This window comes from Ambystoma mexicanum, chromosome 5q (assembly GCF_040938575.1).
Source record: "Ambystoma mexicanum isolate Mex_15411 chromosome 5q, UKY_AmexF1_1, whole genome shotgun sequence".
Lineage (NCBI taxonomy): Eukaryota > Metazoa > Chordata > Amphibia > Caudata > Ambystomatidae > Ambystoma > Ambystoma mexicanum.
In genome coordinates this window covers 691,924,639-691,939,422 of record NC_090933.1, presented here as the reverse complement: position 1 = coordinate 691,939,422, position 14,784 = coordinate 691,924,639, and the positions used below count along the sequence as shown (strand labels likewise).

The following is a 14,784-nucleotide window of genomic DNA, read 5'->3' as shown; positions in this document are numbered from 1 at the left end:
CACGTTGTAGTCCGTCTTCTACAGTCTCAATTGGTTCTCTCATATCCTGATGCTCTTTTTTGTGACGCTTGATTTCTTCAATCCGGTCCTTTGTTTCCTGTCAGTTCCGACATAGATAAGGAGGCATTATCACTTTCCCATGTCCACTTCACCTTGGTCAGGACAGGAGGAGGAGATTGAGGATGAAGAACGAGTCTACTAGTTTCGAGATAAGGTACCGCAATAGGAAAACCTTGAGGAAGAGGAATCGGTGGATCAGGAGCCAACGTGCCCAGATAGAGCTCTGTCAGTCAAAACAAATGCTTCGTAGGTCAAATAACCACAAAATGCATACCATGGTAGTGGTCATCATATAGTAGTGGCCATCACCAGGGTGACATTGAAGTTCTCTGGCACTATGGGTTCCCGCATGCCTGCAGATTCCCTGATCTTCCCCTATAGAGCTAGCTATAGAATGCAGCAGGGTCCAAGAAAGATCCGTTGCCCAGGAGAAACCTGCTACTTTTGTCCGCCACTGCCCAAACCCGTTAGAGAAGCGACGGTTGCACTCCCTGAGGCTAAGTCTGCTTTTGAAAGGCTTAAAGTGGCCTCCTTCAATAAAGGGACAGTACCCAGCCTCTGACCCTCCCGATTAAAGTTAGGCTCTTTTTCCTAAGTTACTTTGGAACACAGTAGATGGTTGTGGCTGAGGAGCACGATTTGCTACTAGATGTCATTTTAAGGATCTCTGTTGTCTCCTTCAAAAAAAATTGAAAATGTGAATTTGAGAATGATTTCGCCTTTGTATTAAAGGCAGTGCACTGTCTTTTTCTACAGAGGCCAAAGACACTACGTGTGTACCATGTTCTGGTATTGAGCAAGGTCCAATCAAGAAAGCTATGTCTGCATCCGAGGATGGAGAAGACAACACAGGTTTGCAAGAAGAGTGGCATGATCATAGATGTAGGTAGATGACTGCCACATGGTACCCAATAGACCTTGAGAAGAGCAGACAGAGAACCAAGGTATGTTCAGCCCTGAAGGAATACATGCCTCTAAATTGAACAAATGGGCCCTGTCTCCTTGGGTCATGTATTAAATGTGCTTTAAATGGAAAGCGTCTATCGACAAGGAAGTGAGGGCAACGGTCAAGGCAGAATGCTTCATGTCATACTTGGAGGGTGAGATGGCTGTTACACCCGAAACTGACCCTCTCACATTCTACCATTATTTTGCCTTTTATATCTAAATGCAACAAGGCTCCTAAGAAATACATAGAACATTGATGGAAAACATTCCAAGAAAAGCTCTTGGATCTGCCCTGTCCATTAACACAGATTATGGTCCTCTTGGAAATGTTACAGGCGTGCCCATGGATCCAGTAGTATGAGTGAGTTGGTCAAAAAGAGCACTCTGCCTCCTGGGAAAATTGATGCTATGCCGGTCAAACTAGCTTCTTTGGAGTGGGTGCTAAGGCAAACCGCATCCGATTGGTGATCCTTTTGCCAAAGAGTGCAGCAACTTTGTTAATGCCTAAAGAGCATTGGAGAAAGCCCAAGCATTAATTTGCATGGCTTTGCCTTCTTGTGTTTTTGAAAGGGCCGTTTGGCAAGTTAGAGTGGGCACACCTAGCCCTCCCATCTCCACTACAGCCCAGGGAAAGGGTTTACACGACTGAGACATTTACCTAACCAGGTGGCGGATGACTGCAGGTGCAATGGCGGAGTCAACTAATGTCAAATAATTAGCATGTATACATATCATATAAATAAATGTTGAATTAATAGAATAATACAAACTTGATCTAGAAAACTATTCATATGTGCTGTCCACTCAAAACCTCTCAGGACAAGGCTGTGGTGTTGAGCGACGCAGGTTCGCAGGAGACTCTGCCCGACTTTCCACGTAACACATTTGTTACGTCCACGCTACCGAGCCTATATAATCCAAGGTACGGGACCCTCTGCAACAAAGCCCTTGCAGGACAAGGTCACTGTGTGAGCGACGCAGGTGTTGAGCAATGCAGGTGTTGGGTGACGAAGGAGTCTGCAGCATAGACTGTGAGTGCAGTCGTTTCACCCTCCTGTCTGCGGCCGCCAGGTAAGAAGTTGGGAGTTTGCTTGCTGCTCTGCACTTCTTTGCCCTCCCCACACCCTCCATCCTCACTTCGTGCATGTTCTCATCCCTTTACCTGAAAGGCCTCTCGCACTCCCCACTTGCTCTGCCCGTTGCCTCTGCGTGCATGCCGTAGCCCGCCTGGTCCCTTGCAATCCTTGATTGAGTGGCTCCGCGCTTCCCCCTGATTTTGTGTTCATGCAACCCCCTCGCGATCCCGTGACCACGTGCTCCACGCTTGCCTCTCACCATGGTACGTGCAGTCGCTCGCAATCTCTCATTGCGTGGGTCCTTGCCACCCCCTGTTCATGTGTCCTCACTTCCTACTTGCGCCCTGCTGTGTGATCCGCGTTAGGCTCTCTCCCAGCCCACGTGGTTCCTCACATCCTCCTCGCGATCCCCTGACCGCGTGCCCGATGCTTGCCCCACTCCCTAGCCTGTCTGGTTCCTCACAATCCTTGATTGCATGATTCCTTGCAACTCCCTGATCATGTGTCCTCACATCCTCCCGCAATCCCCTGACCGCGCGGCCCACGCTTGCCTTGCGCCCTAGCCTGTGTGGTCCCTTCGCAATCCTCGATTGAGTGGTTCCTCGCAACTCCCTTTGGGGTGTCCTCATAACTTCCTCGCAATTCCCTGCCTCGTGCTTGCCCGCATGGTCCCTGGCAATCCTTGACTGCGTTGTTCCTCGCATCTCCCTTATCGCGTGTCCTTGCAACTTCCTCACGTTTCCTGACTGTGTGCTTCGCGCATTGCCTCACGCTGCCCACATGGTCCCTCGCAATCCTTGACTGCGTGGTTCCTGCCAATGCCCTAACTGCGTGTCTAGCAACTTCCTCGCATTCCCCGACCATGTGTTTTGTGCTTCCATGTGCCCACCTCCCCGCCCCCTGCTCCCAGGTGCCCTCTGTTCTGCCTGAACTGCCCTGATCACTGTTTGTCCTACTGTCCTGTTCTCTGCCGTATCCTTGACTACTGAGATTCTCCTCATCGGCACACCTGCTCTCTCCTTTCCTCTCACTCTCTGGACGGCCTCTCTTGGACCTCTTCCTGCTCCCACCTGTGAGGCTAAAAACCTCTGGGTCATCTTTGACTCCACACTCTCCTTCTCTCCTCACATCTCTGATGTCTCTAAGAAGTCACACTACCAGCTGCCCCTCCTCAAAGGTATTCTTCCTTTCCTCTCCTTCCTACAGAGGTTCCCTGTCTCTAGAGCTCTGGTTCTCTCTAAGCTGGACTACTGAACAGCCTCTTTCTAAATCTGCCTACCTCTACTCTCTGCCCTCTGCAACCCATCCAAACAGGACTGTGAGACTTGTCCTTGGCCTCAAGCCCAGGGATCGTATCTTTCCAGGACTGAAATCTCTGCACTGGTTCCCAGTGGCTGTGAGGATTAGGTTCAAAACCCTCTACATTATCCACAAGGCCTTCTAGGGCCTGGGGCCTCAATACCTTTAACTCTCTCTTTGTAAATATCTTCCTTCTCAAGCTCTTCGCTCATCTGCCTCCAACTCCCTCAGGGTCAGTTGCTTCTCCAAGCAACAAGTTGGAGGTATATCTCTCTTCAGCTGGGGCCTCCCTCTGGAGCAGCCTCCCTGCCTCTCTGAAATTTGAGGAGAACCATCTCCGGTCCCGGAAGCACCTCAAGACCTTCCTCTTTGCTTCTGCTTTCTCTCCTTCTCACCTGCTGAACTCCTAGCTGAAAATGAAACTGCATTGGTCACCTGGCTACCCTCTGATCTCGTGCCCAGGTCCCCTCCCTGCCAGTTGCACACATGCACTGCCCCCCTGGCAACCCTTGCATTCGGGGGTTGTTTCTGTATCCCTACAGTCCCCCCCAGCACTTGGCACTTGTTGTCTGCATTTACCCTTGCACTTGCCACCAGATGGCGGTATTTTTATTAATTTTTTTATTTATTTTTACTGTTGATCCCATGTACTGCACTGCCCCCTCATTCCCTTAGCACTTTTCCCCTCCCCTCTGCCCTGCACTTGCGCAATCTCAATGTCACCTGACCTAGTAAGATCGCTGTCTCTGTCTTCCCTCTGTTCCCCCTCCATTGCCTCGTCGCGCCGTGAAACACTTGTTTATAGGCACGTTATAAATGCCATATCATATCATATCATAGTCATAGGGAAACCAGCAGCTTTGAATCTTCTCTCTTATGGATTCATAGTGTATAGTCTCCTTGCACCCCAGGTTTCACAAAGCGGGGTTCTGCTATTGGCCTGCCAGAGCAATTATAATATCGCAATAAGCCCCTCGACTGCGGGACATTACCACATAAGGTAATGCCACGGGGGCCCATAGTTGCATTACCTTGTGCAGTAATGGCCCACAGCCGAGGGGCTTATTGCCATAAGTACTCCAGCCCACTAGACAGGGCTACTGATGTTTTTTTTTTTTTTCGGCTGCCAGACGTGTTGGTTTTCGCAGCCAGAAAAAATAAGTTTAACAAATGTCCACTGAGGTCAGAAAACAGTCTGTTTTCTCTTTCTGTGGCAGCCATAGTAAACAAAGAAAATGGCCACCACGGAAGCGGAAAAAAGGCACTACTTGTAGTCCCTTCTCCCTTTCCATGGTGGCCATTGAAGTACATTGGAAAAAAGTAAACAAAAAAAATGGCTGCCATGCAAGATGGAGAAAGGACTACATGGAGCCCCTTCTCCCTTTCCATGGTGGGCGGAAACAAATACACCAAAGCGGTGCGAGGATCACGCAAAAGCCTGAAAGGGCTTACCATTAGGTAAGGCTCACAAATGAACCAATCGGTTTGTTTGCGAGCAACAAGAAAAACCGTGCTGGGTACTAATAGGTGATGAATCCTCCTTCAACACGTCCCATTCCTGCTACATGTTCAATGGAAGGTTAATTCATAGCAGTTGATCTGATCAAATGTAGGCCCAAATGTGTATATATTAAAGCACTTTTCCGACATAGCTAAGGACAGCAGGATCACTCTTTCACAAACACTTTGTGGAAAGATAGGCATTAAGAATGTTGGCACATTAAACCTGTTCAAACCTGCATACATCAGCCAATGACCAGCCATTGCTTGTGAAACACAAGAGAATGGTGGATGCAGAAAGAATGCCCTTGGATTCTGAGGCACAGCCACTTCCGCTCTTCTACTGAAGGCAATTTATGAATGCCCAAGCATTGAGCATTGGCTATCAGAAGATTTCATGGGGTACAGGTAGATCAACAGAAGTTGGATCATAACAAAAATGGTTTCATTATTAGAAGACATGCTCACTTCACCCAGAGTGGGACAGGCATGTCCAGTCACGGGCCCTGAGCCTGCTGTACCTAGGGACCCAAGCTACACCTCACTGATGATGCCCAATGAGGCTGAAACATGACTGGGGTTGCTTGAGGTCCAATGCATGGGATTTAGTAGCTCAGGCAAAACTGCCCCTCTTGGTTTGGGACCAAGCCTGATTTGCATATGGTCTTCTCCTTCTGTAATGGCATGGCAGGCTGAAAAACAATGGTCTGGAGGGTTTCCCAGAGCAATGTGCCCATAACTTATTTTATATATAAAAATTACAGGGAAAGCAATGCTTCTTTACCACAAACACGCTTACAGAATTTACCATTGATAACAGAGCAGAGGACAAGAGTCCTTTAAAATGGGGTGAAAGAATGTGCCTTTCAGACCAGATGTTGCATGGGAAGGTGGAAGCATAAACCACGGATGAGGATAGGACAGAATGACATTGGAACGGGATGGTGGTGAAGGTGCTAAATTAAGGATGAAGGAGTGACAGAAAAGTGCTGTAGGATTGTCCATGAAGGGTAGGGAGAAAGGAAAACAGGCTTATGCAGTAGCGTAGAGTGCTAGGAAACAGGTTCTTCAGAAAGAAGAAGAACATCGAGTTTGGATTTAAATAGTGGCAGAATTGGAGTAGTATGGAGAGTGTGAGGGAGAGCATTCCAGAGTAGGGGAGCGAGAAGAGAGAGAGCGGAAATGAGAAGGAGCACAGGGGGCTCGAGCTGTGGCAAGGAGGAGTGCTGGGGATAATCTTAACGAGCAAGAAGGAGAATAGGGATTGAGAAGATCAGATAGGTGGGGGGGGCAAGTGCAAAGATAGTTTTGAAGATGATGAGAAAAGGTTTATACTTAGCCCTTTGTGTCATAGATAGCCAGCCAATATGGCGACTTGCAGAGGAGGTAAAGCGAAAGAGGTTGAAAAGTGTGCGGTTCGCAAAGTTGAGAACTTTGTCCAGAGGGGAAAAAGAACATTTGGGAATGCCATAGAGGAGACTGACACACTAGTCAGATGTAGAAAGGCCTAAGGAAGAGTCTGGCTGTTTAGCAGTATGGAAAGGAAGAAGATGATGGATGTTTCTGATATTGAGGAGGTTGAGTCTGGCTGCAGTGGCAGATATGGAGATGAAGAGCGAGAAGTTGTGCGATGGGTCAAAGATGACACCAATGTTACAAGCGGAAGCAGAGTAACAAAGGTAGTCAGGAGCGAAGAGGAGGAGGGGAAGAGCCTGTTTCGCTGGGAAGTAGAGACTTCAGTCTTAGTGGAGTTGAGCATGAGCGAGTGAGAAGCCATCCAAAATATGATGGTGCAGAGACAGTTTGAAATTATTGACAGTAGCTTGTCAGATAAGCAGTGAAATGAGAAGAAGATCTAAATGTCGCCAGCAAAGGATTAATAGGAGAAGTCATAAGTGGAGATCAGGGCGCTAAAAGCTGAAGTATAGAGAGTAAAGAGAAGTGTACCAAGTACAGACCCTTGGGGAACTCCAATAATAAGGGGGGGAGGAGTGAGTGGGGAAGTATGGCTGTACCAGGATACCTAAAAGTGTCTGTGGGCAAGGTGTGAAGCAAACCAAGCGAGGGCCTTATTTCTGATGCCCAGCAGAGATAATGCAGAGAGAAGATCTGAATGGCCAAAAGTATCGAAGGCAGCCGCGAGGTTGAGAAGAATAAGAATAGAAAAAGGGTTTGCATACTGAGCAGAAGTGATGAAGTTGCTGACATTGAAGAGAGCTGTCGCAGAAAAATGCAGAGGTTGGCAGCCAGATTGAAGAGAGTCACAGAGGTTGTGAGTATCAAGGAACTCAGTGAGTCGCTTCAATACTACTCACTCTAGGATTTTGGAATAGTGTGGTAGAAGAGTGACAGTGTGAAGGTTATCAGGACAATTAGGATCCAGACCAGGTTTCTTAAGGCAAGGGATGACAGTAGCTGTTATTTAGGATGAAGGAAAAGTGGTATTGTCAAGAGAGGAGTTGAAGAGGAAAGTAAGATGTAGAGCAGCACTAGGAGCTATGTGCTTCACAATGTGCAGGGACAGTGGGTCAGTGGGGGCACAGGAAGGGTTAGCCGTGAGGAGTAGGGCACTCATTTAGGAGTGAGTGTAATAAGAGGGTAGTGAGAGGAAAAGGGAGCATAAAGAACAGTGTTAAAGTTATTGAAGGATTTTTCAGTGGATGGAAAGGTGAGTTCAGTGTAGGAGGAGAATGAGTGGTGTAGGTCTGAGAGGTAGTCTTGGAGTTTGGAGGAGGTAAAGTGGTGCTTAGGAATAGTTGTAGTAGATGTAGAGAGTGAGGAAGAAGCATGAGTGGATATTGAGCCAAAGACAACAGAGTGATAGGAGGTAGAAGGTGCGGTGGAGATATTAGAGTAGGAGAGTTGAGAGGAGATGAGAATGGAATGAGGTAATATTATCCACACAAATAATGTCACCATTTATATGGTCGCCGGGAAAGGCCATATGCGACATTATTTGTGGGGATAATTTATGGGGTAAATAGGAGCGGGGGATGCAGGGGTATCCCCCCAGGTTCCATGGGTTAATATCGCCACAAAAAAAGGTGCCATTCTTGTATGGCGATATTTTTGCTGGGATATTAACACATGGAATCATGAGAATTAGGTCAAGGGAGTTTCCATTTGAATAGGTGGGCAGAGAGCAGACAGAAAAGTCAGTGGATCGAGCAGCAGAGAGAGAGGGGAGGTTGAAGTCAGCAACGTCAATGAGGTGGTGATTCGGAGGGTGAGAGTCAATTAGTTGGGAGTGGTGGTCAAAGAATTGACCTACCGGACCAGGTGGCCATAATATGTATGCAATAGGGGGCAGTGATTGTGAACAAATTAGAATTTGCAACTGGAGAAGGGCGCTCAGCTAATCAGGTGGCCGGAACAGTGGGCGAGAACACACTGTGCCACCCGCTGTTTCCAGCCACCCGAGGCCCTTCATCAGGTGGCACCATCTTGATTGTGCTGAGACAACAGGGAGCCTCTACCTGATGCCTCCCCACATCCCCACCCTGTCCCACCGTCCACACCAGATCCCAAACAAACCCTTTTCCCACCCCCCTTTCTCCCTGCTGCCCACTTAACTGCTGTCAAGGGCAGACATGGCCGGTAACAGCCCACAGCCCTCACTGAATCCCTCGTTTTTCCTTGGGCTGGCAGGCTGTTACTGCCCATGTCTGCCCCTGCCCCAATGCAGGGGTGATTGTCATAGGAAATAGAGGAGTAGGAGAGATAGGAAGTTTGGAGGATGAAAACAGTCCTACACCACCACCACTGCCAGTGGGGTCGGTAGAGTGAGCGAAGGTGTAGGCAGGATCATGAAGGGCAACAAAGGTTGCAGAGTCAGACGAAAAGAACCAGGTTTCAGTAAGGGTAATGAGTTCAAGAGAAGGAGAATGAGAAACAAGAAGTCAGAGGAAAAGGAGGTTTTGATGCAGACAGACTGTGCATTCCAAAGAGCAATAGAAAAAAAGTGAGATGCAGAAGCATACCGACGTTGAGTCAGAGAAATACAAAGGCATTGGGGGTAGATGCGTGAAGAGGATGTGAAATGGAAGTTAGGGTTGGAGTAGGTTTTGTGTATATATAGAGCAGTGTAGCGAGAAGAGAGGTGGCTTTGAAGAGAACAGGTGATAGGGATGGGGAGAGTGGTGTGATGGATCCGAACGGAGGAGAGTGAAGAGAGATGTAGAAGGGAAAGGAAGAGATGGCATGAGAAGAGCTTTGCAAGGGTGCAGCTCAGAAGAAGCAATTGGGGGTACTTATATACAAGTAGCAGGACACAGCAAAGTCTCATAGGCTAAGAGGCAAAGAGGCTGGTCCATAGCTGGTGTTCACCCTTCACTGTTCTGCCCTTAACTGGCACGCCACTTCCTAGACATTGCTCTGGAGTCCAGAAGCGATGACACACGCTCTTGTCAGCTGAACGCCTTCTCCACCAGTGGTTTGTCTCTCTGACCTCTGGGATGAAGCAATTTCTTTTTGATTGGTGTGAGATGTTATGATTAATTGAAAACCTTCCAGCCATCAACCTTCAGTTTTTCTAATGTCACCCTGAGTGTTACGGGTATGTCCCGAAATGCCTCTTGAGCTTGATGGGCCTACATAGCCAATGAGTCTCAAGCATGTCTGGAGCCAGGGTGTTGCTAGGTCTGGAAAAGATCAGGGGCTAAGATAATGTCGGGCCGGGCAGCCTCGGGGCTAGCTGGCATTTTGGTTGTAGCTCCTGAGCTTCAATACGGGGCTACAACCAAATGACCCGGTGCTATAGCCCCCTGAGCCCCCCACACCCCTGGCAACACCTCTGACTGGAGCTGCCTGTGGTCTCGTACAGAAGGCATGTAACCTGGCAAAGCAGGCTGGACTACCTCTTTTGGGGTGGGCCCAAACCTGACGTGCATATGATCTTTCCCTTTCTGTAATGACATGCAGGCTGAACAAATATGGTCTGCGGGTTTGCCCTGAGCAATGCCAGCGGTCATAATGAATGCAAACCCATCCAGCCGTCAACCTTCAGTTTTGCTAATTACTATAAGAATGGAAATATCTGCATTCATCTTCCATAATAAATAGCTCTTTCGTGTTCATCTTTCGGGAACAGGGATATTTGTAATATAGCCGGCCTCATTTTACAAATCAACAATAGGTACTCAGTTGAGAAAACACTTGTGCCATTTGGTCACTGTTGATAGAATGCGAAATAAATGATTAAAACATTTGAAACTGACAAGAACAAAAATGAGCAATTTAGCTAACAGTGATGCTACGAGGGCACGATTTATGATTTAAAAAAGTGCAAAGGCAGAATGAGCGCATCACCTTAGAAAGGGCTCCTTCGCCTCACACTTTAGGATATGCGCCTGCTGCATAACAGGAGCATTCTTCCAGCCGTCCGGAGCTGGACTCGTGACGACGCTGAAGAAAGAGTGCGGGTGTCCCTGACTCCGGGCACGCAACGCTTGTTTATTCCACTGTGCGTGGGATGAACGACGTCATGCAGCGACGCTCTTTCCCAGCGAAATCATCACAAACTCGCCTTTTCCTCTGAAGTTGCAGAACTCGAGCCATACACATCAGCAAATACGTGTTTTCTGCACCTTCTGCCCCGAGCCTCCAACTAATAAACTTGATTGAAAGCGATGGAAACACTAGGGAAATGGGTATCTTCTGAGGTTACATAGGAGAAGTAATTGCTGCTAATATGTTGATGGCTGGAAACATAGTAAAGTGTTTTGCGACTCCCCTGACTAGTGCTATGTTTAAAATGCGTCAGCTTGTGTTGGTCTGAACAGCTGCTTGTTTCTCGCTGGTGTCAATCGCTGTTCATTAACGTACTGTAGCCTCTAGTTTCTCATAAATAGTGCATAACATACATACCATGCACTTCATGAACGCCAATGGCTCTGTGATATCATTGAAGGGCCATGGGTTGCGTGATGTCACTTCCACTACTGCTATGATTTTTGCAGAAATGATCCTACTGGTCAGGTTCAACATGTTATCCACAGAATAACATTATAAATGCTATAGCATGGTGCCACAGAACAATCAAAATGCACAGAGAATTATTTTTGCTGTTACAATCCAAAAAAAATGAAAAGAAAGGGAAAAAAGGAAAGAAAGCTGGACATTTGCAGCCGGAAGAATGTGCAAATTGTGGCTGTCAGGAATTGCAACTGATTCCCAATGGGGCTCATGTTTGTCGGCGGCGCAACGCCTTTCAATCATGCCATGCCACATGTTCATTCATTTGTATGTCGGACAGGACGGGCGGAACGCAACTCGCGTTTCCGCCGCATCGTCCCTCTTCCTCATGCACACGCTTCAGCATCTGCGCAGCATGGATTTTCATGCCCGCGCAAATGCCGGAGATTCCGAGATTCCTAAATCGGACAGACCCCATTGGGATCCATTGTACACGCTGCCTGCGGTGCGTGTACAATTCAAATGAAATGTCGGGGAAGGTTTCTTTTAAATTGGGTACACTACTTACCATGGGATCATGAAACCCTCCAAGATATGCTTGTATGTCGGGGAGGGTCGCATTTCATTTGTGAGCATCCTTGCCATGCGAGCATGGCAAGCAGAGCTCACAATGAAAAGTAAACGCTGCCAGGCATGCCAGCATTCCAAGCAGCGTTTACTCACTATGCACTGCAGAGTGCAAATGTGAAGGGCAAAAGGCAGTGCACACCCACAGTGCAAATGCTGACAATTTGGCAGCGGGGACCGGACTAAGTCTGAGTGAAAACGTGCCAGGTTCCCACCGTCAAATTACAAAAGTCACAATGAAAAAAAATGGGCATGCGACTTAGTGGCCAGGAGGGTGATATATAATTCCAGTAACAAATGTCACTTTTTCAAAAAAGAAATCCTTAGAGGTGGTTCATTTCCCGAAAGGTTCAACACCACTATCAAGTAAACATTTTAAAACCTCTTTGTTTATCTATTCAATTTCCTAGTTAAATTTATCGTCAAGGGAAATGTCTCTGGTGATTTGATCTTTTTTGTGTGAATAAGGTCCATTTCTATGTCCAAATTGCAGCAGGCACAAACAGTTCATGGTGCATAAAGAATTCTATGTGACTCACAATTCGAATGCTATTTGTGTGCTGTTGAAGCATCCGTTTGTGCCTGCTGAACTTTGCACATGAAATGGAAGATTCTGTGAATTGGGAACCCTGTTTTCAATAATTATTTTCAATGTGGTTGCATCACTGCTTTTCCCAGTATTGCATTCTCAGAGCGGGTGCCCTTGCTCATGAACTGTAGGGCAACATTAGCTGGAATGCCCTCAGTGGGACAGAGAGATCCAGTTAGCAGCCTTTCAGTGGCGGGCATTTTTCAGGGTAAAGCTGAAGGACTACTTAAATCTGCCCTCCTACCCACTCCTGATGCCTCCCGTCCCAACCACTTCTGCCCTACAGTATATGCTCATTTTAGAGTGCAGATGTGTACACTCTTAGAGGGAGCTAAAACAGTGACGTGGCCTTGGGGGTCACTTATTGCCTTAAAGGAACCCATTACATTCAATGCAGAGGCCTTTAGCAACATGTGCATGTTTTCCCATTCCTCTCCTCATACAAATATTGATTATAATCTAAGACCAAGTCAGTAAGAGAAAATGCTTCAGACACATTATTAAAAAAATCAATCTTAAACCTACAAAGCGCAGAAAGCAGGTTCCCACTTCCTGTTGTGCATTGGCTTCCGGGTGCAGGCATTCCTCCACCTTGGTTAAGAATTCCTTGTGGACGGCGAGGATATCTTCAATGTTTGAAAACAACATCTAAAAAATAGAAACACACACATTCATTTATAATGGTCCTCACCATTAAGTTTATTGATTGACTGGAGTCATCAAAAACAATGATAAAAACAGCAAAAACTATAATTACAATTAAAACCAACTGTTAATGTAGATACATTAAATTCCAAATAAGCATACATTAAAAACTATAAATATATTAAGAGTTGTTTCCCCCGCCCCTGCCACTCTCTTGACATATATCATGCAACAGCAAGGTCAGTGCTAAAACCTTTTGTGTGCCCCACACTGATCCGATTCCTGCTGCCTTCAACAGTCAGCAAAGGGTTTACTTAACCTGCTACGGCATGGACAGGACAGAAAGAAATGCATGTGTGTCTCAACCTCGTGATTTTTGCAAATGCACCTTCCCAAGAGATTGCTAAAGATCTAAAGGGCAGGATCTGACACTGAACATCTAAAGAAAAGTGACCTTACCCCTGGGCTATTTAAATTTACCAGATATTCTCAAGCCTCCATTCTACTTGGCATCAAAATGGGCCATAAGGATTTGGCTTGGAGATGTCTTCTCACACTTACCCTGGGCCACTTTTTCCTAGTAGGCCTCTTTCGTTATTAATTTATCATTGATGTTTATTACTTTGCAGTTAGCCCAAGATTACTCCAAGCCCAACTCACTGGCACCCCCTTTACTGTTTCCAGTCACTGTATGTCCCCTGTCCTATCTAGAGATTAAACACCAGCAAGGGTGTTCTGTATAAAGTTCCCTCTGGATGCGTCCAGGATCTTAGCCAAAGGGGGATCCACCTCAAACTGCTCTATCAGACATTTGCAGTGGTGGCGTGGCTTGAGCTCATGCAGTGAGGACGCTTTCACCCGCAGCTCCTGCCCAGATCCTGGAAAGATCCTACGTTCTTCAATCAAAAGACACAACCGGGTGGCTTTGCCTGCACCAGCGGACATAATAGGCATTTACCCAGCCCCCGCACCGCACGAATCATAAAAACGGAGTGCGGGCGGGTGAGGAGACAAAGGCAAAGTCGGGACCCCCGGGCTTCAAGATGGCCGATGTGACATCGGCTTGGCAGTGAGGGGGAGGAGCGGCAAGGACGCGCGGCGCTGAGCAAGCCCACCGGCGCTGTGCGCTCTGGCACACTGAGAAGGTGCTGTGGAGGACGCCGGGGGTCATGGAGACCTGCTGTGGTGGCTGCCGGGACTCCCTCACACGCTAAGGCGAGACTGCGGACCTACGCGTGAAGGCAGGCCGTCTCCTGCTGCGTGCGGCCCGGGCTGTCCATGACACGTGCCCGCTGCCCTGAAGCACGGCGGTGTGGCTCAGCTGAAGGCGGTTGGAGCCGGAGCACCCCGCCCTGATCAAGGATCGGCGGGTGCGGGCTGGGGAGGAACTGGCATCCTCCGCACACGTGTGTAGTGAAACGCCACGAGGGACGAAAGGTATGTGGCACACCTGCGCTCCCACTGAACACAAAGCTAAGCATACTGCGAGCACGGGGGCTAGGGCCCCGTGAAACCTGGACACAACCTCCTGTGGTCCCCCACAGATCACGGGTGACGCTGGCCATACCGTGGACAGGGACATGCAACAACGGATGACCCAGAGCTGGGACACCATCCCCGGGACCACGTACTTGCTGCAGAAGTGCTGGGAGGGCTGAGAACGAGGCACTGGGCAGGGTGCTGAAGTCCACTGCCTGCCATATCACGTTGGGGGCAACTCATCTTGTGCCTAACTGAGAGCGCCAGAGCACAGATCCTGGGGCAATAGACCACAGCCTCCACAAACCATGGAGGGCTGTGTGAGCTGGGAACTACAACAGAGCACGCTGTGACAGGGATGGCGGGTGACACAACACTCTGAGGGACCCCCACACACGAGGGTCTGCGGCACACAAACGACGCAGAGTGCTCTGGACCTGCTACGGTGCCTGTGGCTGGTGGCACGAACCCCTGCCCCCTGAGGAGAATATCATATCCAGACCTGGAGACGGTCACCAGCACTCAACAGCGACGGAACCCACCAGGGGGCACCTGACACAAAGCGATACCTGCCAGGCGCGTGGCCACAATCCTGAGTGGGCGCACGGCGGGGGTGATCTACAAGGCCCCACGTGGAGGCGACAGCAC

General features: G+C 48.4%; 1 protein-coding gene across 1 annotated transcript in view; it reads right to left on the bottom strand.

The window, feature by feature from the left end:
- Positions 1-14,784, bottom strand: part of PREX2 (phosphatidylinositol-3,4,5-trisphosphate dependent Rac exchange factor 2) — a 1,458,907-nt gene that overhangs the window by 1,183,980 nt on the left and 260,143 nt on the right. Inside the window, exon 4 of the mRNA XM_069621155.1 lies at positions 12,538-12,660. Coding sequence (XP_069477256.1) covers positions 12,538-12,660 — 123 coding nt within the window. The remainder of the gene's footprint in view (positions 1-12,537; positions 12,661-14,784) is intronic.